Genomic DNA, 27,226 nt, shown 5'->3' with positions numbered 1-27,226 from the left:
AAGAAATTATCATTCGCAAAATGTTGATTCTTATTACCCTATATTTGTTATCTCATCTACCTTCTTTCGGCAATACATCTAAGAAGATACGAGACACATACATTAGTATCAAACAGAAACAAATAACCTCACACTCATTTGAAGAGTATATTGTATCCATACGTTTATTTGTCTGGGTGAATCAGGAGGTGATCGGAAATGCAATCAATAAATTCTCAGCTTCGTTTTTACATACATCTGCAATCATTTTAAGGACATTTTTTCTGATACCTTACAGCATTGATTTCTATATTACCTCGTCCTTGACCTTGCCGTACCTCTGAATTATTCTTTTCTTCATATTTTACCGTGTCTGTTAAGATGGGCAATGAAAGGAATACACTGGTATTGGTAGTGGTAGGAGGATGTTGTATTCTTTCAATCGTTGGAGGTATTTTGTTGGCATACAGTTTTAGTTAAACGTGGAATATTATGAGGTACGCTATGACTCTTATCTGGTATGATTAAATAGTATATTATAATACTGTTGTTCTTTCTGATAAAGGAAGAATTGTGGAGGGAAAAAACGATGTCAATAATGCCACACCCTGTATATATACCAGATCATGATTACTGAAAAGCTATACATTCAAAAATAAATGCTTATAATAGTAGCTATAAAAATCTCTTATAAGTAAGAAATGTTGAAATCTAGATACAATATGGTTTGATTTTTATATTTTAGATTCAAGCCGTAGAAAATATATTTTCTCTGGCTAATGGAATATATTTTATATGTCATATATTTTATTAATATTTAGTTCCAAAACAAAGATGTAAAAACCTTTATGGGGATAAATGTAAATTTAGTGTATTAATCCTACAAATAGCTTAGTCCAAAATGCTTAACAGATATTTGTTTCAATTAAAAATTTTTTGACATTGAAATTCAGCTTGATCACCAACCTCGCCTACAAATGATGACAATAGATCTAGATACACGAAGTGTAGACATTGTACCCCCCCCCCCCCCCCCAAAAAAAACTCGTATTTATGAAAGAACGTTTTCAAAAAATTATTCTAATTACATATAAACAATATATGTATCAGAATGATACATCTTCAGGACGATATCATATAATATATAGTGCTTCCTTGTCATTTTACCAAACTCAAACACGTATAAGGCCAATGTTCAGTCAAGATTTATGTATATGGAAATTTTAATATTTAATGTTTATTTTTATTCCCTTGTTGTAGTTTGGATTTAAAAGACAAAAATCTACAGGTAGAGTGGACAAATCCGAAGTTTACACTACCGGGAGGTATCTCTACGGACTGGATATGGAGTTTCGCTTCGCGGATTATAAAGCGTAAACTGACCCAAACCAGATTATACTCGATAATTTGGCCAAGACTCATTCCTTAATTTACATATAACATATTATTTCGTATTTTGAAGGTTGACATCAAAGTTCACTTTCAGTATTTTCTCCGAAGGGTAGAGTTAGTTTTGCTTCATGACGCCTTTGACATGGATTATAAGGATGTAATTCAGAACAGAGCTCTTGACGCAATGAAGGTATGTTTATTGTTTTTTTTCGCCCGTCGGAATTTCCAAAGCCGTTTTTTTTTTTGCCTTTCAATATTCCATACATAATATTTTGATTGGTTTAGAATTAAAGCATATGTATCAGTTGGATAACACAACTACACGGAATTTTTGCAATCCGGTTCTCCATTACACTTTCCTTTATGTAGAAATCTAAATATATTATAACAAACATTATATGATTGTTTTAATTTTAAGGACAACGTGAAACTGTACATGTTATCCCTTGATCGAGCATGCGTATAGTTTTCATAAACAAAACAGCATGGTAAGAGAGGGAAGCCCGGTAGGCGGCCTGCTACATTGACAAAGTCGACCAAAACGAAAAACAAAACCAAAACTAGGGCTTGAAATTAAAAAGCAACTTTGCTGACAAAAATTTAGTTGGGAGATTAATATAATTATTGGATGAAGAAGAAACGGGATCTCGGCGACATTCACGTGGGGCTCGCGAAGGTTCTACCCAACAGGTTTGTGTCTACCCTACAGGTTTGTTGATACATGCTATCATTTCTCGTATCTCCATGGCTCTCAAAGAAAAAAAATCAGTGTAAACTCAACGTTAAAATGCACTTATGACATATAGAATTTATTGCCATTTGAAGTGCAAATTGTATTGGAAGTACAGAAAGGTATTACGTTTGACATTTTGCCGCGATGACGTATGATTTGGTGGATTTTCCTTTCCTGCACCCCAATACACAAAACGTCAACATCTGTACTTAATCATGTTAATAAAGCGTTTCTCTATATAATAATTACATACTGTGATGGCAAAATAGAGACAACACTATGGTTATATAAAATCCGCACTTTACTTAGTTAGCGGTCGCCAATAATACAACAATATCACAATAACTTACAGACAATAGAATAACACGTCTAGTCAGGACTGCATCCAACACAAGAGAGAGAGAGTGTCACGTCACAGTCCGCATCATTGCAGGACACGTGATCGGAGGCTACCGGGGAATTCGCCCCCGGCTCCTCCAGGACCACTACACTCCTCCCCATTTAATAACAGGGCGTCCCAGCCCGTAAGACATATATATACAATGGGACAACTAAGATGTACAAACAATAAAAGTTAACACCTAGCAGGGCCTATCTTTCATACATACACATGCATTCACACAATAATAAAGCTTTAAACATTAATGTCTCTATAATAATAAAAATTACAGATTTAACAGTTCATATCACACAGTCACTCATCCTCCGCGTCGTCTCATAACACCACGAGGTCCCTCGTTGTTACCCTCCGACTCATGTCGTCTACCAAGTGGTCCAACGTTGATACATCTAGATAGGCTCTGCGTAATACATCAAGGGCGACATCTACAGTGCGGCCAAGAAATCAGGATTCCCTGTTCCTGATTCAGGTAAGTTCAGGTAAGTTTCCCGGGCTGCACGTCCCGGCTCTAGCATAACTTAATCTATAAGGATCCACTCAACTGGGGTCCAAAAAACACTCTAAAGTTCCTGAAAACAAGACCCGCTAGCAAGGCGACGTCCTGTCCCCTCGCTGCGGCAACCCGACGGTAAACCTCTCTGATGTGCCTGGGGCCCATCGGCGCTTCAACTCCACAAGGAAAATCAGGAACAAACCTCTGACACCTGTGAGTGGCTGGACCGGAATAATCCAGTCCAATCTCCCTTACCACGAAGTTCTTACTCCTACAAGCTCCCACTACGCGTGCTACATCTGCCTGCAGAACAAAGTCCGCAGACTCAGGGGAAATTCCCTGAGCCACAACCCAATGCGGATTGCCCAATACCGAGAGGGGCTCCTCTCGGAAACCATACGTCACGCAACCTCCCACCAGCTCCACTCTTACGTCGACGGGGCGGCGGTCTTCACTCAATAATTCCCCCACAGTCTGTCCCCTACAACCCGGGATCCTCCTGGGAAACCATAAACAATCCACAACTTGGACCAACGGGACCTGGGGGTCCGCTGACCACGAAGGCCGCGGCGCTCCGCCGCTGGCGCCTTCCTCCGGCGGAACCACAACAACCACTGGGGGTTGCCGACTCTCCGCTACAACAGTCGCAGTCACCAAGCTCTCCCTAGAGGTAGGGAGGCTGTCTGGCACAAGAATCACCTCACTGACCATTGACTCCGGCAACAGCTTGTCCTCCCACGACTCCGCTGCGTTAGAACGGGACCGCTCTAAGTAGTTCCACGTCCCCATCAGATCAGCTCCATTCAGCATAATGGCTATTACTCTGGGATGAACAAGCATTGCCACGTGAGGCAGTTCCCCCATCCGCACTCTGCGGATTTCCGGCTCCATAGGCGGCACAATACCCAAATGCGCCGAAAAACGAATCATCAGGTCTCTAACAGAGGAAGAAAATCCCCACTCGACCTTCCCCATCCGCCTAACTACCCAAAAGCGGAGTTGTCCCAGCAACTCGAAATCGCTGGCCCCCTCAGAGGATACCCTGAGCAACCTGGCTAACTCAAGCAGAAATTCAAGGAATACTTTAGGATCATCCACCCCCCTAGTGTGGTATTCCCAAATGTGAGCTAACATCGGGGTGGCCCCCGAGAACTTCATCCCGCATGCGTGAATCGCACATCGGCGGGTGCCCCTTGCTCTAATACGGCGGACTCCCGCCCCCTCCGCACCTGCGGGTATCAATCTTAATCTTGCACCAGATAACAACCCCGCACGCCCGACTCCCTGGGGTCGGTGTGCGCTGGCTTCCTGCGACCTCGCAGGCTCCTGCTCTCTAAGACGCAGCTCTACCATCTCCGCCCAAGATGGTCCAGGGCGAACAGGCTGTCCTCGCCCAGATGGCGGCAAAGGGCGTGCCGCATCTGGGATCCCTGTGATAATCCCCCGACCTCTGGGCGCTCCGAGGTTCCCTTCCGGCACTTCAGCATCACTCGTCGGTGCGGCCACTTCCGAGTCCGCGTCGCTGCGTTCCCGCATCTCTTCCTCGGCGGAGCTTCCGCCCTCAAAGACAAACTCATCAACTTCCTTAGACATCACTTATGAACCAACAAAGACAGGTAAGATTATCAAACCTATGTCTAACTTACTATTTCATGTACAAGTCTCAGTTGGGTTTACATCAGGTTGAGGCAGGCTTGCACATGCTTCCGCATCATTGCGGAAACCCTTTTTCTACCTAGTCAGTGTCGACCCCGACGGGGCTGCATTCAGGGCAGATATATTGAGGTATCGACTTGGCATAGTCCTCACTTATACCTACACACCCCGGATGGAACCAGTCCCGACAGTTGTCGAACTGCACCATAATCTCCTTGGGATTAGACTGTAAGCAAACATAATATTTCCTGGTCTTAGTCCCCCTAGTGGCTCTAGGTCTCCTGGGCGATTGAGGTTGTTTGGATTGATCTAGTCTTTCCCTAACCCGTTTTCGAGTACCCATATACGGACCTACTGACTCCGCTGGCTTGGGGCTAACTTTTGAGTGACCCCCACTCCACGGGCTCCCAGGACTAATTCCTGAGTCTGCGGTCCCCAGCGGTGCAACCACATCATATATAGGAGAACTATCCCCATCTCGGGCTACTGACTGTCCGGGCAACTTATTCTTATAATTTATTAACCATTTGGGGAGTTGCCTGAACTCGCACCTTTTAAGCTTGTCATGGTGCATGACCTTGACCTCGCGCCGAGATTTGACAACAGATATTGTGTCTGATTTGGCTTCGATTATGATCCCAGGACCCCTCCATACTGACTCTACCTTTTTTCCCGCATTGCGGCGCCAGTAAACCAAATCTCCGACCTTGAACTTGCTGGTACGGACCTTAATGTCATGCGACCTTTTCATTGCCTTTTGCGCGACTATTAGTTTTCCGCGGGCAATGTCTTGCGCGCTTTGAACATTTTCTTCTAGGTCACGTACATATCTGTCGACCTCACCCTCCTCCCCATTTTGAAAAGACGTGGAAGGCGGTGGGGCGAACATCAAGGTTGCTGGTATATATACTTCTCTACCCAGCATGAGACGATTTGGAGTATACCCAGTATGGCGGTTTACCGCGGACCGCAACGCTCCAGCCAATGGGCCTAGGTACTTATCCCATGACTTGGGCTGGCCATCTACGTAGCAACGAACCGCGTCCATTAGAGTGCGGTTATAGCGCTCTACCTGGCCATTCCCTGACGGACGGTAGGGTGTGGTCCTGGCTTTGTGTATCCCTAAGGGGACGACCATTTGATCCTGAGGGGGGGGGGGGGGCGGGCAAATTTTCTTGAGACGGATTATTTATTTTCAATCCTGTCGAAGACAGATTATTTATTTTCAAGATTATCATAGAGAGATTATTTATTTTCTTCTTTGTCTTCCCGTACCGTGATCAGTTGATTCTAAAAGACTAATCATTTATATACCATAGGCAGATACATGATTTGGGGAGGGGCGTGTATAACTTCGTGTAGGCAAGAGGTCTGGGGCCACCGTAAGGCCCCCAGGTCCTGGGCGAAGCCCTGGTGGAGGCCAAGGGAGTAACACTCCCCCCCCCCCCCCCCCGAAGCTCTTGGGTTGGATTTTAAGAGTAAAACCAGTCACTATTATAGTGGTATTGGTTATTATGAACCAAAGTATGACATTATTAATACTGGTCATACCATACTTTGAATGAAGGGGATTCAGGAGGCGAAGCCCCCTGAAGCTCTTGGGTTTTTCTGTATGTAAAAGAGTAAAACCAGACACAATTGTGTAGGAATTGGTTAGATATGTACCAAAGTATGACATTGTTAATACTAGTCATATCATATTTTGAATGAAAAGGGCCCAGGGGTCAAAGCCCCCTGAAGCTCTTGGGTTTTTGTGTATTTTAAGAGTAAAACTAGGCACTAAAATATTGGTATTCCGGTTGTCCCAAAGTATGGCATTATTATTATTATTCGTATAATACTTTGAAATTTTAGGGGAGGGGTTGTACACATGTACGTCCCACTTAAATCCACCAGTGTATATTTTGTATTAATTTATCGGGGAAGTGTAATTCTTCGACAAGAAAATTTATCTTTTGTGGTGTAAGAATTGGCTTGTATTTAAAGTACTGTTATTCATCACACCTTCTAAGTGCACATTGTCATGTTGACAAACTGACATAAGTATCCAGTCTGGTAATCTGATTTTAAATACTATTTGGTTCTAAAATGGTGAGCGAAGCGAGCCAAAAAAAAATTTTGGAATTGAAGACTTTTGAGATTAAATTACACGTAAATAAAAAGGGTATTTTTCACAATAATTAAATATCATAAGTCAAGGTCAGATTATTTATTTTCTCTGTAATGGAGGAAAGATTATTTATTTTCAATATTTTCAGGGACAGATTATTTATTTCCAAAGTCTGCCAGCCCCCCCCCCCCCCCGAATCAAATGGTCGTCCCCTAACATGGCGCAAATCTTACAGAACAGCTCGCTCTCGAAATTACGGCCCTGATCTGTAAAGATTTCGTAAGGATAGCCAAATCGAGAAAAGAAGTCATTGATAGCAGAACGAGCGGTGACTTCCGCTGTCTGAGACGGCAGCGGAATACACTCTACCCACTTGGTAAAGTTATCTACCATCATAAGTATGTATTCGTTCCCGCTATCAGTTCGGGGAAGCGGCCCGAGAAAGTCTAAATGTACCCTCTCCATCGGGCTTCCGGCTTGATAGCTCTTGAGCTCTGATCTGTTTGGCAACGACCCTCGCTTATTCCTCGCACATACATCGCAAGTCGTGACATATAACTTAATGTCCTTTGTCATGCGCCACCAGTAGAACTGTTGTTTAAGTCGTTCTTTAGTTCTCTGGATTCCCTGGTGATCGGAGGACGGTATGTCGTGATATAAGTGCATGATCTCGGATCGGAGACTCCGCGGCACTAGGAGCCGACGGGGTGCATCCGAGTCATCCGGTTCTCGCCAAACAACTCCTGTCTCGTCGAGATAGAAACAGTCTCGTTCCAGAAGATAGCACTTCTCTTCCGGACTGCGAATAATTAAGTCGCTTTCGGTAGGTAAAACGCCAGACTCTAAGTACTGTCTCAGGTATACTATATCTTCATCATTTTCCTGTTTCTGAGCTAAATCTGCGGAACTGTAAGAGGATAGCGAAATTCCTGCAGTATCACCTGTTAACTGACAGACTTGAGGACTAACTGTCTCAATCTTGGGATCTAGACTCGACACCCCACTGACATTAATCTGGAAACTGGGAAGTGCAGACGCACTTACAGTCAAGGGAGTATCTTCCCAAGAACTAGAAACAATGGCCTGTCGGAGAGTGGGATCTAACGAATCACAGTTACCCCCCTCAGCGGACGGACTTTCCGCTGGCACAGGCGTTTCGTCAAAGAATTGGGACAAAGGAATTACATCGTCTATTTCGGTGTTAAACTCATGCCATCGCTCGTGGGCTCGGCGGCAATAACGGCATCCGCCGCAGGGCAAGTCTTCGACCCTAATTCTCGTCGGGTACCCCTGGCATGAATCGGGTATGTCCCCGGACAGAGCATCAGCATTCACATGCTTCTTTCCCGGGCGGTGTACGATCCGCATATTGTACTGGCTCAGTTCCTCGAGCCATCGAGCAATCTGGTTCTTCGGATGCTTGAAGTTCATTAGCCAGACCAGGCTATGGTGATCGGTCCTGACTGTGAACTCGCGACCCAGCAGGTAGTGGCGGAATTGTCTGGTAAACTTAATAACCGCCAATAACTCTTTGCGAGTAGTACAATACCTGCGCTGTTCTGCGGATAGCACAGCACTTCCATACCCTATTGTTCTTTCTTTGCCACCCTGGACTTGGCTTAATTCCCCGCCTACGGCATAATCCGAGGCGTCAGTATCCAGGATGAAATGACCCGTACTGTTCGGTATCGCTAGAACTGGAGGTTTAGTCATTAACTGAGTGAGTTCCTCGAAAGCATTATATTGCTCTTCCCCCCACCGGAAACCGTTTTTTCCGGCAACCGCATATAGCGGAGCCGCAATTCTGGAGAAATGAGGGATAAAACTACGGTGATAATTGGCGAAGCCGAGAAAACGCTCTACGCCCTTAACATCACGCGGAACAGGCCAGTCACGCACTGATTCAATGTACTGATCCCCCATCTCAACTCCGTGCTCGCTCACGGTTCTACCGAGGAACTCGACCTTAGTCTTAAACAGCTCGCATTTCCGAGGCTTGAATTTAAGACCATACGCTCGGAATCGCTCAAACACTTGTCGTAGGTTATCAAGGTGAGCTTGCGCCGAAGATCCTAGGACTAGGATATCGTCTAAGAAAGCTAAGGCGATCTTCCAGTTAAGTCTGTGCAACACCAATTTTATAGCTCGAGCGAAGGTCGCTGGGGCATTGCACAAACCGAACCCCATTCTAGTGAATTCGAATAAACCGTATTTTGTTATAAAGGCAGTCTTTTTCCGGTCTTCCGGAGCTATCTTAACTTGACAGTAAGCCGCGTTAGCGTCGAGCTTAGAGAACCAGCGGTTTCCCGCTAGCGTGTCCATGCACTCCTCGACGAGTGGCAGAGGGTACGTGTCCTTGACTGTCACCTTATTCAAGGCTCTATAATCCACGCACCAACGGACGCTGCCATCCTTCTTCCGGACCAGAACTGGGGCGGACGGCCAGTCTGATTAAGACGGCTGGATGACTCCGGCTTTTAACATCTTATCGAGATGACCCTCTTCCTCCCCTTGAAAAACAGCAGGGGTGCGTCGCATCCGCTGCTTGACAGGAGACGCGTTACTGGTATCTATTCGGTGTTTGATCTCGGAAAAACTTCCGAGATCAAGGTCATCGGTAGCAAAGACGTCGGCAAATTTCTTGACTAGCTCCGCTGCCTGAGATCTGCCTTCCACAGGCCCGGTCTTGTTTAACTGCTCTAAGAGTGGGGCGATATGGTCATAAGTCTTATCCCCCTCAAAGGTTACACGACGCACTGTGGGTCTAGCATCATCGACTAGATCGGCGGGGACTGCCTTCCCCACCTTAGTGCCAGTCTTAACAGTATGACTTCGGTCGGTCAAGTTCAAGATACACAGTTTGGCTCTGTTCCCTGCAGCGTTGTATGTCCGCGAAGCTACTACACCAGGCGGAAATAAGGGTACTCTCGATGATCTGAGCAGTGTGCGGGGGGATCCGCACTCTGCGGACTGAAACCGCATCGAGTACTGGTACTGACTCATCAACACTCATAGCAAATGTAGTGTCAATGCCCTTGACCCTTAAAGTACCGGCTTCACATGAAATTTCTACACCATGCTTGCGCAGGAAATCTATTCCCAAGAGCATATCATTTTGCAGAGGACCAACATAGATCGGGTGAGCAAAATCATAATCCCCGATGCGTATGTTAAGACTCCCGAGGTACTGAGCGGTCATACCAGCTCCCTCGTCAGCTAGCCTAACATTAGTATCGCTTACAACTTCGGGCTGCGGCCTCAAAGACTTGTAAACTTCGCTTGATACTATTGTTATGTCGGCTGCTGTGTCGATGGTTGCTCTTTCTTGTTGGCCTCCTACTCTTATCGGGATACGCCACGCCCCTGAACCAATGGTTTGACTACCGGACCTAACAGACGGAATTACACAGGTCGCGTTCACATTCGGTTCATAGAACTTCGACTTTTGTTTCATGGTCTGACGCACTACGTTTGTCTTTAGTTTTACTACTCGTCGACTTAAGACATGGCTTAGGGGTCCCCGATCTACGCCGTCGCTGGCGGATCGGGCAGTCACGAAGCAAGTGCCCTGGCTCTTGGCATTCAAAGCATATAATAGGCTTCGGTGCGCGAGAACGGCCCCTATTCCGTGACGGATCCCTCGAGGATCCTCGCTCGGGACTGGATCGTCGGGTGCTGTCCTCCGAGTCACTGGAGTAATGTTTCTTACCTGAGGCCCAATCCGGCGACTCGGAACGGTCCCTGCTGGCACGGCGAGAACGGTCCTCGCTGGCACGATCATAGGAACGGTCCCTGCTGCCACGATCAGGGGAACGGTCCCTGCTGGCACGATTAGGACGGTCCCCACTGGCACGATTAGAGCGGTCCTTTGACTCCGAGCGCTCTCTGCGTGCCACGTAAAGATCTTGACACTCGGAATCTGATCTGGCCCGATAATAACCCGGATTTGGCGACTGACTCCGGTCATTATGACGGTCTCTGGATAGCGATCTCATTATGACGGTCTCTGGATAGCGATCTCACCGCTCTCGGCCGGCGGGCTAACGCTCTCCGACTAAGCTGGTAAGTTTTGACTCTCTTAATCGCTTCTTCTAGAGTCCCCGGGGGATTATTAATTAACTGCTGCCCCGCCTCGCCGTCATTACACCCAAGAGCAGAACGAACGACTATTTGCTCCTGGAAAATCTCTGGCGAAGTACCGCCACCAAACGCTTTCTGGGCAGTGTCCATTACTCGGTCCCCCCATTGCTCTATAGCTTCGTCCGCTCGCTGGCAGATAGAATTGAATTCCAGCTGTGAGGCGGCTCTGAGGGAAGTTTTTCCGAATCTCTCCTCCATCCGGAGAACGACCTCTCGGAAACTTAACAGCGCGCCTCGTCGCCTGAGGATATCAAAGTACTTAAGAGCTGCTCCCTCTATCGTAAGACTTAGGGCAAACAGAGAGTCGGGATCGCTCCACTGATGATACTCGGCTATAGTGGAGAACTTTGAGTAGAATGGTCCCCACTCTACATCCCCGTTATATCTCACCCCTTTGACCTCGGCCGGAATATTCTTACTGACACAGCTACGGGCACCAGCGGGAAGTAAACTTGGCAATTGACTCTGATACGCGGTGGTCATTAGCGAATGACCCTGTACTGCATTATGCAAACCCCCATAACTAGGTACAAACGACAGACTACCCCCTAATGTAACTGACTCCCCAACCAACCTACCATTAGTGGCCAGCGCCCTGACCACTCGAGTTAGCAACACCAGGATGCGCGGACGCTAAGGGCAATGTCGCGGAAGTACCCACTCGGGTGCACCATGCAACCTGACCCGGGACCGGTGGGCCCGTGCTGGGAAGCACTGGGTAATCGCCCCCCCCCCCCCTGACGCGAAAACCCAAAGTAATAGTACTCGGAAGTCCCGAGGCTAAACTGTCATTGCCAAATGATGATAGGGAATGAACTTGAGACATGTTTACACTGTGTCCCCCCACCGAAACAGGTACAGGCTCTCCGCTATGTGCGGACACTTCCGGGGTCACTGCAGGAATCTGATGTCCGGGTAGTGCGCTAGGGACCCAAGGACTCCCCTGGCTACTAGTCACTACTGGCTGACTGACTTTAATATCCTGCATGGGCGGGGGTGACTGGGGCTGACTGGCCTTCATCATTCCAGCCAACATTTGTGTGATATTACCCAATTGGCCCCCCATATTTGTCTCCAAAGACCCAACCTGTTTTGACATATTTGTCTCCAAGGCACCTATGTTGGATCCTATAGACCCCAGCTGCTCTGACACACTGCTGACACTAGTCCCAAGGGCATCAATATCCCCTCTCAGGGCCCCCATATCTTGACCTAGGGTATCCATCCTTTTATGTACTGTACCAAGGTCACCCTGAATCTGACCCATTTCCCCTTGAATTCGGTCAACCGCTCCCTCCTGTATCTGCTGTCGTTCCTGGAGGAGGGAATAGAACGCGGACCATCCGGGTGTCTCCCCTGGACCCTCCGAAATAGCTCCCTGAGTGAGTGACATGTCTCCCTCCCCATAATGAGTGATATTATCCGGGGCACTCCCCCCCCCCCCGGGGCATCGGTGTACTAGCAACACCTGGGACAAACTTCACACTCTTAGCAGGCGGGACTTTCTGTGGGATCCTATAGACCCCAGCTGCTCTGACACACTGCTGACACTAGTCCCAAGGGCATCAATATCCCCTCTCAGGGCCCCCATATCTTGACCTAGGGTATCCATCCTTTTACGTACTGTACCAAGGTCACCCTGAATCTGACCCATTTCCCCTTGAATTCGGTCAACCGCTCCCTCCAGTATCTGCTGTCGTTCCTGGAGGAGGGAATAGAACGCGGACCATCCGGGTGTCTCCCCTGGACCCTCCGAAATAGCTCCCTGAGTGAGTGACATGTCTCCCTCCCCGTAATGAGTGATATTATCCGGGGCACTCCCCCCCCCCCCCCCCCCCCCCCGGGGCATCGGTGTACTAGCAACACCTGGGACAAACTTCACACTCTTAGCAGGCGGGACTTTCCCTGGACTGCACTCTAACGGGGTACCTATCAGACCAATCTGGTCTCCTCCCCCTCCGCGAGCATACCAGCCCCCTCGGGTCTCAAAGTCCCCTTGCCCAGACCAAACCAGCTAATCTCTCGGTCCATTATACACCTCAAACAACAAGAAAAATTTATTAAATTTATTAAATGCACATAAAAATACCTCGCCGCTAATCCGCTGTAAGTATAAAACAATAAACCAAATGCACAAAGACTTTAACCTGATAAAGTTACATTACATAATAAAAAGGTACACAAAAATCTAAGATGGCGACGGCATTAACTAACACGTGTTAGGCCGGCACCCCGCTGCCCAGACAAAAAACCCTGGATCACAGAGTCAATATAGCGTTTCTCTATACAAGTAACAGCTTTTTAAAAAGCTTGCCTGACTAAATCAATCAATTTATCTGCATGAAGAGTGATAACTCGATTGAGCAATACTTTTGTGGGTTTAAAAAATATCCTAACTTTATATTTTGGGAACCTTATGTAATTGAAATCTTGATTTTACTTAACTTGTAGAAGAATCATCTCTACACTGCATACTAAAGAGTTGTTATTTGGGGGGGGGGGGGGGTGTCTGCAAGTGGAGTGATCTGCCCTTGGATCTAAATTGATTTCAAGCTACACTGGAACACCTATATTTATAAAATCTGTTACCATATCACGCATTGTGAACATTTTAAAAGATGGGTATGATTAAAACACATTTTGTTGGAGTGTATTTTCTCCCCTGAAGTAAACAGTAGTAATGTGTGTTCATTATTTTTTTTTTCTTAAAAAAAGGGGGGTGACACTATCATATATTGAGAATGAAATAAGTAATTTCAATATTTAGGCTCTGCTTTCTTATTTATTGTGTGCATCTGAACAAAGACATATAATAGATCATGCATCTGAAGACGATGCCTTGAACTGCGTTGTTTATTATTATTGGACTAGTCCATTTATGGAATATACCAACCGCGGGATCGGGAAACAAATTAGAAACATCATTATTTAGTGTTACATGTCCATATACTGATGTATATGATATATTGTTTTAAAGAATGATATAAAACTTGTAGATAGAATTTCTGAAGCATTAGAAGGAAATTAAAAGGACAAACTTTATTCAATTCCCTGGAAGGCACAAATTCATACAATAGAACAATCCAAGGAAAGGCGCAAAGATAGCTTACTAGTGACATTTGGCGCGAAAAGAGCGATTCACCCCTTTTGTAGAATGTAAATGGACTGATCCAGCAGTATAGAAATGCAGAAAAAAAGATACACGGACATGTTGAAACGGCGAATCACATGATTGGAATAATCTGTTCCATGCAAAAAGAGTATAGGAAGAAAACACTGCAGTATTTTGCATCAGTAATATCTTTCTTTTCTCTGAAAACAGTTTCTTTTAAAATGCAAGTAAAGAATTCCAATGTAAATCAGCTTGCACAAATTCTAGCTCTTTAGATATGGTCGCACAGTTTCGGATCTTGGAAATATCAATCCTTATACTGCCTGACGCCGTGACGTCAGGCAATAACAAGAAAACATTGATGTAACCATCAATTGTCGCCCGGGAAATATATAAAGTAAAAATGAAAATGAGTCTTGATCATCAAACTGCTTCCATATGGGTGAAAAGGTGTGCGTCTTATTGATGGAGACGATGGTCGCGAATATTTTGAAAACTTGTAGTCGGATAAAAATTATTCAAAAACGATACAACTTTAAACTTGATCAATTCCTCAAGTAAATGTTGGCTGCATGAAATATAAATTGAACACGCATCACCTATATTTAAAAATGTATTAATTTTCAATTTTAGAATATGAAACACGAATTGTGCAGAGTACGTTTTATCCGAGAAGTAAAATTCGATGTTCTTACAAAGGGGACCTGTCGTTTTTTCGATAGTAAATGATAAGCAACTTTATATATTAAATATAAAAAACATATATATTTTTACAGATTCACATTATGGAAGTATACATATTATGTATCTCGTAATTTATAAACGGAAAGAACATTCTGATTAACAATCTTTTCAATGTTTAGAAAACCTTTAATTCTAAATAACTACTCCCACCCAAATCCCCATACACCAACACTTAAACTTATATGTATAGAGCAGCCCGGTCCTCCGGGCTGCAATAATTACATACTGTGATGGCAAAATAGAGACAACACTATGGTTATATAAAATCCGCACTTTACTTAGTTAGCGGTCGCCAATAATACAACAATATCACAATAACTTACAGACAATAGAATAACACGTCTAGTCAGGACTGCATCCAACACAAGAGAGAGAGTGTCACGTCACAGTCCGCATCATTGCAGGACACGTGATCGGAGGCTACCGGGGAATTCGTCCCCGGCTCCTCCAGGACCACTACATTAAATTCGTCTGAATGCAGACTAATATGTTAAGTATTATTAATTTACCGGAGAGTTAAGATATTTTGATTCTCAACATTGATTTTACTTAATATTCCATTATACTTGTAAACCCTACATTGTATGCACGTGCCATTTTAGAATTCACGTGGTACAAGTAAACAGATCTAAGTTGTACGACTCTTGATTTTCCGGCAGATTCTAATTACGTTAATTTTGTATGAGGAGGGAATATTTATTTTTCTCAAATGCTTAATTCAACTTTTTACTTTATTCCTGAATGATATATTGGGTAAATTTGAATGAAAAAGCACACGATTTGCAGCCGTATTGCCGCTTTAACATTCCCATGTTTCACTAACGTAGCTCTCGAGCTCCCTTCATGAGGATGCTTGGTGGCTGCATAATCATTAGTACGACAAATGATGACCCTGTTGATCTTTGACATGAAGAGTTTAAGAGCATTTAAATAAGAAAACCATGCAAAATTTGGAAGGAACAGGGTTCCCTGATCAAGCTCGAACCAACGACGGTTGAGTGAGTTTGGTTGGAACTTTTTATGGGTGACCAATACTATCTATATGGAACCTTTTATCGACCCCCCAAACTCTCCGGTATCCATATGGAGTGAAATTGAGTACTCCATAGATTTAGCTTATAACACTAAAATTAGTAACATAATAATCACAGGTGATTTTAACGCAAACTTACTGACCAACAATTAACGTTCGTTATCATTCTCCTGTCTATGCGTTGATAAGTCAATATAATCAAATATCTCACACATTCAAACGCGAAATTTGGTTATACAATCATGGCGATTATAATTCATATAGAGATAACCTGAATTCAGAAGAAATACTGGGAAATAATACTTTCCGATTCTAACTCGACACCAACGTAAAAAAAATTAACGAAACAATTACAGAGCATGCTAGTAATAACATTCCCAATAAGATAGTGACAATTAGAAAATCCGATCCTCCTTGGATAAATAATGCAATTCGCATTATTTATAATGCAAAACTTATTCGGAGACGGAAAAGATTACATTCGGTCGCTAAAAGAACTGATCATCCTGATAAATGGTCTGAATTTAGAAAAATAAGAAATCATTGTATATGCACTGTTCGTAATGGTAATGCTCGCGAGGACTACTACAAAAAGCTATCAAATAATATAACCGAGTGTAATGATTCAAGAAAGTGGTGGAATATGGTAAATAAAATATCCAACATTCAGACCCGAAACGACTTACTTCCCTTGGAGGTTAATGGCAGTGTTATTAAGGAATGACTTTAATTCTTGGCCAAATTATCGAGTATAATCTGGTTTGGGTTATAAAAAAGCGTAAACTGACCAAACCAGATTATCCTCGATAATTTGGCCAAGAATTAAAGTCATTCCTTATAATTTGATTTTAAAATAATTAAACAACTTTGGATGTATAATTGTGTTTCTTTTTACGAGTTCAAATTTACCGCGCAATAATACAACCGTAGCAACGGAAGTGATGTGAAGCGAGGGGAGGTAATAACTGATACATAGATCCAGCAGCCATGATGTGTATTTACATGAGGTAAGATTGAGTAAGTGTTTGAAGTTTAAGATACAGTTATTAAATCTTGAATTTTCCATGGATTCCGAGGACTGGAAATGAGGGGATTGCATGGATAAGATGATTAAGCTGGTCGTCAAGGGGGTGTGTCCCCATACCAAACCAGATTATACAAAATATTTTGCGTTCCTTTTTGGAAATCAACCAATGAGAGGCGAGAATATAAACAAAATTAAATTATTAAATTTTGATAATAATTTCGATAAAGCAACTGCATTTAACTATTTCTTTACGAACCAGTCAAAAATCGACGATTCATCAGCGATTCTTCCACATACTAGTATGGAACGCCGTAACTGCCTTATGTGGAGAACTTTCATTATATGCTGGTATTTTGTCATTATATGATGGTACTTTGTTCATTACATGATGATATTTTGTCATTATATGATGGTACTTTGTCATTATATGATAGTTCTTTGTCATTATATGCTGCTACTTTGTCATTATATGCTACTACTTTGTCTATATGCTACTGCTTTTCATTATATGCTACTACTTTGTCATTATATGCTACTATTTTGTCTATATGCTACTACTTTTCATTATATGATGGTATTTTGTCATTATATGAAGATAATTTTAAATATGTATTACATCGGGATCGGAATACCGTTAATTAGTAAACTAGTTTAAGGGAAAAATGGCGCAAAATTATGAAAACGCGATAACATTGAAAAGCATCCCCGAGGAACATTCTCTGTCCAGAGTTGTCGTTCCCGCTTCTCTCCCACATACACCTCTGTCAATTGTTATACAAGATTCTTGGAAAAATTGTGTATGATTAAAAGTTGTATTAATAATAGTGTTTAATTATATTTCTTCTCGGAAAACATTATTCATCTTAATTTGTTACACCTGAAAAGGATTTTTTACTTAATATTTTAATTTTTACTCCGCAAAATAGTTCCCTAAAAACGTTGAAAATAAGTCGCTCTGAGGGATTATGGATCTAAAAAAAATGATAAATTATCATCTTTATCGATAAATACAAAACTTAATTATCATTAAAATTTCGAATCTTCGCCGTTTAAAAGTTGTACAAGAATCTTGTACAAGGAGCGTTTACAGAGTTGTTGTGAGCGTGGCGGAAGATAACTCTGGATAGAGAATGTCTCGAGGAACTAAAGACTTGTAATGACAAAATACCATCATATAATGACAAAGTACCATCATATAATGACAAAGTACCAGCATATAATGACAAAATACTCTCATATAATGACAAAGTACCAGCATTTAATGACAAAATACCATCATATAATGACAAAGTACCATCATATAATGACTAAGTACCAGCATATAATGACAAAGTACCAGCATATAATGACAAAATACTATCATATAATGACAAAGTACCAGCATATAACGAAAGTTCTCCACATAAGGCAGTTACGGCGTTCCATATACTTGTATAAGATATGTATCCAGGCATTCAGAGAAATTGTCATGATTTTTATACTTATTTGGTATTTTTTGTCTTCTATTTCCGTCATGTATTCTATAATACATAGTTAAAAAGGCTTTTGCTATCATTGCAAGACACCACAAATCACTTCTTATTTCATATCATGATAATAAGCATTGGTATCTAAGGCTGGATTCAAGAAAATCCTTATTTCTTTAAAACGGTATTATTTTTTTTTCCTTTCATAGGGTACAAATGTCAACTTTTATAAGACCTTTTCTAAGAATTCAAAAACCTTTGAATCTTATAAAGATGAATAAAATGAAAATTGTTGCATGGAAAAATTTCATTTTCAAGCTTCATTTTGATGCATTTCAAATTTATTTATCCCATGTATCCTTCCTGGCTGAGGATCGCATATCCTTAAAGTTAATCTAAGGAAACTTGTTACAACTTGTTTCCGATTTCTGTATGTATCATTTACTGTGTATATATGATGTCTAATTTAAATGAAATAAAGTTGAAAAAAAAACAACCTCATATTGCACATGTATGTTACATTAATATGTATATATACCAAATACTTTTCTGTCAAACAATGTGTTCACACAAGACTGGTCTGTTCTTGCTATATGAGGAAACATGTGAATTTTACCCAAATTGAATCTTTTTCACAAAATCTGATCAAATATGAATTGTGAATTTAAAAAAAACTCATACCCTGAACTATTACAAGAAGCACAAGTTTTAGTCCCCCCCATCCTTCTGTTGTTTAAGTGAAGAAATATCGCATATTTGGCAATTTTCCAGACTTTTTTTAATTCATAGATTTTATTTGTGCTTTCACATAAATTTTACAGACTGTACATTCAATATTTTAGTTTACATTCAATACAATGTATATACTTTCATTTTACTTCTTAATATTTCATATTATACAAATACAAAATTTTCCTCTATTCTAAAAACTAATATATGTTCGTTTCAAAAAGCTGAAAAAAATATGATATTCATGTATATATATATTAATGTGAATCTTCACTGTGAAAACTTTATATACTTGATCCACAATGTACATTCAGCCCTGTGTATAAATTTTATATGTGACAAACAGAAAATAACGTATTTTATTTTATTTTGTTAAAATATAATGCAATGCAATTAATGTACCCAAGTAATATTATGTTTTTAAGATTGAAAATTACCTTACATTTGTTTTGTGATATCTTTTAAAAGGTGGTTTATATATTTAACTGATCATCCCTAATCATGTCGTTTATATTCCTCAAATGAATATATATGAACTTGTATGTTAAATATTAACGTAATGAATGAAATACTGCATACTTCAATTATGCAGTTGGGTTGATATAGGGCTACTCAGACTGATACGACATGTGATTTGGATTGTATTTCCGACGTGTTATAGGATATTTAAAAACACGGCGATTTGGAGGATTTCGAGTTAAACGAAACACGTACAAATAAACAACAGGAAATATCGCGTGAGTACTAGGTTGTTCATCTCGAAGGAACCGTTAACTATATTTTCGTCTTCCCAAGTCTATGAATTGACCAGCAATGCCTGAGGAAAAGAAGTGTTTTTTCACGGTTGCGGTGGCAGTTGGAATACCCGTACTCCTAGGCATTATAGTGATTCTCATTCCAGTCAGATTCTCCACATTGGAATATTATGAGGTATGTTAGAACCACACAAATACATGTAGCACTGTCCAGCGCAAGTCTTGTCAAAACAATGGGAACACTTTTTCAGATTTTGATTGACCTCGTTGATCAATATCTAAAATAAGAGACCATTGCTTTCATTTAAAATTACAATCGATGATCGATTCATACAGATTCTATTTATGTATTTATTTTTAAACACTTGTATCTTTTTTGTATTTATAAGTAATTTCATTTAGATGAGCACTTACATGTAGGTTCTGAACTACCTACATGTAGTTTGAATTTTGAAAGTCCAGAAACATGTACATGTAAAATGGATTTTGAAATGTAATGCTAAAAGTAATAATCAAGTTGGTACGGTGGGACAGGCTATATTACAGTTTATTACACACTTAGTAATAAATACAGGATTTTTGCATATGCGATATGGCTGACGTCACAATAGCCGTATCAGCCCTGCAGGGCTGATATGGATTTGCGGGGCTGATATAGGTTATCAGCCCTGCAGGGCTGATATGGATCAGTATCACAACCCTAGTAAATTAAACCTCAAAAAACAGTACTTGTGATCATACACATATTTTGGGGGTTACATAATTCTCTTAATTTTAACTTTTTGAATATAATGATAATCTAACTGATGAATAATAGATTATTTTAAAATTACGGATGGGGACATTTGAAATCGAAGTAAATGCAGAAACAAAGCGAAATTGTATGAGACAATAGACTGTGTACATTTTAAGAAGTCCGTGCATGATTATTTACTTATTTTCCTCTCAACTTAATGTGTTCTGTATTTTATAACTAAGTATATAATAAATATTATAAAACATACCCTTTTCCACATCACATCCTGTATCAGCCCTCATTGTTTTTACAGCCCTCGGGCCTTCGGCCCTCTGGCTGATATTGGTGTCTCGGGCTGATACAGGATGTGATATGGAAAAGGGTATGTATTATTCTCTATGTATCATGGTCCACAGATATACCTGAGGAATGGTTGGCGTTTAAGGACAGATGATACAAACAAACTTTTGTCAAAGAATTTGAAAATAACAACTTGGGTCATGTATAGATGAGTAAAATGAATAACTTTCACCGCACAGTTTTTAATTTTTTATTCAAATTTGCACAAAAATGGAATTTGAAGTTAAAAATATTTGTATAGATTAATAAGGATTGTTTCAGAAGGGCAGACTTTTGAACACCACAGAAGGTTTACAATTTCTTTATATTCTAGAAATTTATTATTTACATCATTTGCAATGAAATTAGATCAAAATTTATATACCAATCCAGGCATCCATTTTTTGTTTGTATCATCTGTCCTTAATTACCCGTTCACTGTCAGGAAGTCATTACAGCCCGGAGGACCGGGCTGCTCTATACATATAAGTTTAAGTGTTGGTGTATGGAGATTGAGGTGGGAGAAGTTATTCAGAATTAAAGGTTTTCTAAACATTAAAAAGATTGTTAAAGGTTTTCTAAACTTTAGAAAGATTGTCAATCAGAATGTTCTTTACCTTTATGAATTACGGGATACATAATATATTTACTTCCATAGAGTGAATCCGTAAAAATATATATGTTTTGCATATAATGTATTAAGTTGCTTATCATTTACTATCGAAAAAACGACAGGTCCTCTTTTTTAGAACATCGAATTTTACTTATCGCATAAAAATGTACTCTACACAGTTCGTGTTTTATTTTCTTGAATTGTGAAATAAATTTTTGAATATATGTGATGCATGCGTCTGGTTTCAATTTAAAATTTTATGCAGGCAACATTTACTTGAGGAATTGATAAAGTTTAAAAAGGGTATCGTTTTTGTTCTATTTTCATCCGACTATTATCAAAATATTCCCGACTATCGTCTCCATCATTTAGACGCATGCCTTTTTCACACATATCGAAGCGATTTGATGATCAAGACTCATTTCCATCGTTTACTTTATTTCCCGGGCGACAATTGATGGTCACATCAATGTTTTCTTGTTACGTACTTAGTACCTCTTTGTTTAAATCCAGAGATAGCTAATATGAACTCCTTGGATGTGTAGCACAACGTACAATCCCTATCTTATGATTGGATCCCGGTGCCAGTAAAAGGAAAAAAAGTTAGAAAAAAACCCCTCAAAATTAGGACAGAAAAATCATTTGACCGGTGTTAATGTACATATAATAGGTAAAACAATATTTCCCTGATCTGCGTCTTGAATTAATTTTATTGCTTATGTTGTATTCACGTTGAAATTCTACTTCGAAGCGGGGTACCCTGTTCATTTAAAAGATTGTGTTCCTTTCCTTTTGTATTTTGATAATTATTACCGTCTTCCTTGGAAGACGGTATTGTATAGTTGAAGTTTTTTACAGTCTTCGGACTATGCACTTCCTCTCTTTTGTGATTGGTAGAAAATGCATGATGAGAAAATTTTCAATTATTTCATTGGTTGAAATGCTGTTCAAGGCAAGGGAGATAACTTTCTGATGATCTAATTTTCGTACGACTTAACAATTTTGCAAGATTTTCAATCTTAAAAAAAAATGACAAAACGAACAACAAAATCAGCAGTAAATAATTCCTAACAACATGATTTTTTGTATAGCCAAATGTAATAAGATCTCTTTAACTTCATTATAAATAAAATTTGATTTTTATTGCTTGCAGGCTTTACAATTTGTTATTATTCTTTTCCCCTTTCTTGTTTGAAGAAGGAAATGGAATCAGCCGAGGTTTGCCGAAAGCTCTCGGCGAGTCAAAGTTTACGGAGATGACCGAGCGACAACCGTGGTAGGGCTAATGCCAGTAAAAAGCTAATGTAGAAATACAAAATCAAGAAATTCAAAAGAATTATACGGCCTGATAGGTGTAGATCAGTTTACAGTTTAAGATTGTTGCTAAAGACGGGAAGCTTTTTAAAAAAGCTCTACTTGTTATGTCTAGGGACAATCTTTAAATCTTTGCAAAAAAGGAATATATGAATTGCGTCAAGCGAAAAGGGACCTTCGTGACAAAATTTTCGATTCTGAAAGAGCGAGTTTTTCTGAATACTTTGATACCAAATTTTTTATTATATATACCTTCTAAATTCTAATTAAAACTCAAGATGAAAGCAATGCAATTTTAACAAGATAACGCTATAAAACGTTGAATAACAAAATCACATAACGTTATTGATATTTGGAACAACCCTTTTGTATTAGTTAGAAATTATTTTTTGTGCATGTAATAAGTTTTTTCAATATCTATTTCCCCCCAAATTTTAGCATTTATATGATCGTATACATTGTAAAATAAAGATAAGGCTGTTGAAAAAACCCTTAATTTTATCTATATGTTGGCCAATATTGAAATGATAAAGTACATGTAAGTTGTACATTTTCAAAAAATATATTCAACGACACCATCTCATCTTTTTTTCTACAACATGAACATAAGCATGCTTTAATCTCTGAAAAATTGATGTTTGAAAGGATCCTTTACAAGGGGATAGACCCACAGGCACATGTTTCTGTAATAAATTTTTGACCCATAGTATAATAATAACACAAGGTGTCTAACTCCGATTTACACCGAGTACCCCCCTCCCTTAAAATCGCGCTCATTTACACTTTCAGAGGGAATGCACGGGTAAACCTTCGGCGTTTATGCAAATTATCACGCAACCCAATCGATTGATCACATCATGAAATCGAAAAATAAGACAGTTATTCCTTAAGTAAATCACATATATAGTTTCTGTAGTTGTAGGTGCTTGATAAAAGTAAAGGGGATAATTTTATTTATATCGGACAGCAGGCATTGGTTATATAAGTCCTCTCCAAAATTATTAAATAATAAATGATAATAAACGATTGATTGTCTCAATTACAAGATGCTGTATCGCTTTCACTATGGAGCGACTTATATTCACATATATGTAACTTAAATTCGATGATTTATTTATCTACATGTATTTATTTTGTAGACTTAATGTCACTACAGAAAATATGTTAGAAACATGTGCTTTTAACTAGACTGACTCCACCTTTAATTGTATTGAATGGCGCTGAAGATGACAGAGTGACACTAAAAATGACTTTATCCAGAAGATTCAGGACAAAAGAAAAATTAATATTACATGTTCCTTTACTTAATTTTTTTCTTCAAAGCAATTCAAATGATCTATTTTGCTGAACCACGATATTTTGTGTCGCTTTAATCTTATGATACCAGAATTTAAATCTGTATACGTACTGTATTCTGTCAGGAATTGTTGATGTTTACAGCAATCATCTGACTTTTGTAATTTCTCATTTTCCCATGAAATACAGGGTTAAAATATAATACCAGAACAGTTCAACTAACTTCTTTTTTTTCTCCTACAAAATAAAAAGTTCACGGTCAATGACAGATATGTTAACGAATTGATGACCGTATATTATTACGAAATATTTAATCAGTTCATCAAAACAATTTCAATGAACCATACAATCAAAGGTGGTTTAGAGCAAAAAGGTGGAGACCTTGTAATAAATTAGGGTATATTTATTCCGAATTTATACTTCTATCATCATTTCTAAAACAGTAGCGGAACAATGAATACCTTGATATCAAGTTTCTATTTCATTTATTTATTCTATTCTAAGAGGGCATCAGCATCGTTTATTTCTGATGGCTACCAGAAAAGTAAACACTTAAATCCACAACACCTGGACCACAATAAGGTATTTGATATTATTAAGTCTTCCGTTTCCAACGGAAGACCTACGGATTCTGATAATTAAGATTATTCTTATTATTAGGGTCTTTCGTCTCTAACGGAAGACCCTTCTATTATTCTATTTTTAGGTCACCTGAGTAACTCAGGTGACCTATTGCTATCCGTTTTCGTCCGTCGTCGTGCGTCGTGTTTCGTGCGTCGTGTGTTAACATTTGAACATTTTCAGCTTCTTCTCTGATACCACTGAACCAATTTCAACCAAATTTGGTATACAGCATCTATGGGTTAAGGGGAACAAAAATTTTGAATTTCATGGTCCCTGCCCCCCTGGGGCCTGAGGGGTGGGGCCAAAACCACCAAAATTATTGCAATCTTTAAAAATCTTCTTCTTTACTCCTGGACATCAAGCAGTCAAACTGTTGGCATGAATGTAATGAACATTGAGTCCTCTACCAAAATTGTGAAATTCATGGCCCCAGGGTCAAGGGTTCTAGTGCTAGGGTGGGGCTATATAGATTATATAGTGAAAATGCATTATTTCTTTGAAAATCTTCTTCTCTGCTCCTGGGTATTAAATAAGCTAACTAAGTACAAAGTTATGATGAGCAAGAGTGCTTCTTCCAGATTTGTGAATTTTATGGCCCCAGGATCAGGGGTTCTAATGTTAAGGCGGGGCTCTTTAGATTATATCGTGAAAATGCATTTATTCTTTGAAAATCTTCTTCTCAGCTTCTGAGTATTAAATAAACTAACTAAGCACAAAGTAATGATAAGCAAGAGTGCCTTTTCCAATGTTTTGAATTTTATTGCCCCAGGGTCAGGGGTTCTGGTGTTAGGGCGGGGCTCTATTGATTATATAGAGAAAATGCATTATTCTTTGAAAATCTTCTTCTCTGCTCCTGGGTATTAAATAGACTAACTAAGTACATAGTTATGATGAGCAAGAGTGCCTCCTATAAAATTGTGAACAGGGTCAGGGGTTCTGGTGTTAGGGCGGGGCTTTTTTGACCATATAGTGAAAATGCATTAATTCTTTGAAAATCTTCTTCTCTGCTCCTGGGTATTAAATAGACTAAGTAAGCACATTGTTATAATGAGCAAGAGTGCCTCCTATAAAATTGTGAATTTTATGGCCCCAGGGTCAGGGGTTCTGGTGTTAGGACAGGGCTCTATTGATTATACAATGAAAATGCATTATTCTTTGAAAATCTTCTTCTCTGCTTCTGGGTATTAAATAAACTAATTAAGTACATAGTTATGATGAGCAAGAGTGCCTCTTCCAAAATTGTGAATTTTATGGCCCCAGGTTCAGGGGTTCTGGTGTTAGGGTGGGGCTCTATTGATTATATAGTAAAAATACATTTATTCTTCGAAAGTAATTTCTTTTGCTTCTGGGTTTTATGCCAATGATCCAAGTATGTATATTTATGATGAAGAAAGGCATCCAGCAAAGTGGTTTTTATGTCCCCTGGGTCAGAGCAGAGGAGGGGGGGGGGGGTACATAGTCTGAAAATAAATTAATGCTTTGAAATCTGCTCTTTCCTATTAATCAACCATTTTATGATAAAATTTGCAAAATTTTGAAATATGTGGACCCTGGGTCAGTGGTTCCTTTGGGGGTGAGGTACACAACTGGTTTTAAAGTGGAAGTGCATTTTCTCTTTGTTACTCTTATTTACCTCTGGGTATTAAGTAAATAGAGTAAGCATGCTAAGTTAATAATTATGATAAGCAATGGTGCCTCTTTCAAAATTGTGAATTGTGAATTTCATGGCCTCTGGTTTAAAACACAAACCAAATTTAATTGTTTGAAAGTTGTTACATAATACCCAGGTGACCTATAAGGCCCGTGGGCCTCTTGTTTCTTATTATTAAGGTCTTCCGTCTTCAGCGGAAGACCTTACTGTTATTCTTAGGTTTCTTTTCCACTATTTTTATTATTGTTTTTTTCCTACCGATTTTGTGCAAGCGATTTCTCGGAAACGGGTCGCTAGATTTTCATGAAACTTTCATGTCAGATAGAGAATTTCAGAAACTAGTAAAGGTCTTCCATCTTCAGCGGAAGACCTTCTTATTATTTGTTGGTTTCTTTTCCACTGTTTTTCTTAATATTATTTTTTTTCTTACCGATTTTGTGCACGCGATTTCTCAAAAACGGCTGGTTAGATTTTTATGAAACTTTCAGGTCTGATAGAACATAAAAAAATCTTGATACATTTTTTATTTTGATGACGTCACTTCCGGTTCGAAGATTTTGGCAATTTTGTGATTTTTAAGCGTCAGTTTGTCCGTCGCTCTTCTTTAAAACCACTCATCACAGGAAGATGAAACTTTTTGGGTAGATAGAGCAACATATGTAGATTTGCACTGTGTTGTTTACTTTCACCGGAAGTACTGCACGTTAACGCTCGGTATGGTCTGAAAAAGTCATTGAGCGTTTCAAAATTTCTAACACTTTTTCTATTATATCTTTTTACTTGTAAATATTTTGTTAATACATATAGAACAAAATTTGTGTAGAATTAAAAGATCTTCCAAATGATATCCCGAAAAAGGGGCTGGCCCTTAAAATAAGGGATCT

The 27,226-nt window shown here is 40.0% G+C and overlaps 1 protein-coding gene across 1 annotated transcript; it reads right to left on the bottom strand.

Moving 5' to 3' along the window:
• Positions 1–4,732: 4,732 nt before the first annotated feature.
• On the bottom strand, positions 4,733–9,085 carry LOC134251086 (uncharacterized). The gene is made up of 2 exons (XM_062733452.1): positions 6,997–9,085; positions 4,733–5,676 (listed from the first exon to the last, which is right to left on the bottom strand). The coding sequence occupies exons 1-2, from the start codon at positions 9,083–9,085 to the stop codon at positions 4,733–4,735; spliced, it is 3,033 nt and encodes a 1,010-aa protein (XP_062589436.1).
• Positions 9,086–27,226: the final 18,141 nt, after the last annotated feature.

This window comes from Saccostrea cucullata, unplaced genomic scaffold (genome assembly GCF_032062105.1).
Source record: "Saccostrea cucullata isolate Sc308-1 unplaced genomic scaffold, CSIRO_AGI_Scuc_v1 ctg1752, whole genome shotgun sequence".
NCBI lineage: Eukaryota > Metazoa > Mollusca > Bivalvia > Ostreida > Ostreidae > Saccostrea > Saccostrea cuccullata.
The sequence above is the reverse complement of the archived record's forward strand: the minus strand, read 5'-3'. Positions and strand labels throughout refer to the sequence as shown.

Coding starts and splice junctions, on each gene's coding strand:
- LOC134251086 (XM_062733452.1), bottom strand. CDS start 9,085: ATGGACACGCTAGCGGGAAACCGCTGGTTCTCTAAGCTCGACGCTAAC. Junction 5,677..6,996: donor TTTCGAGAGCGAGCTGTTCT/GTAAGATTTGCG, acceptor GTTGCTACGTAG/ATGGCCAGCCCAAGTCATGG.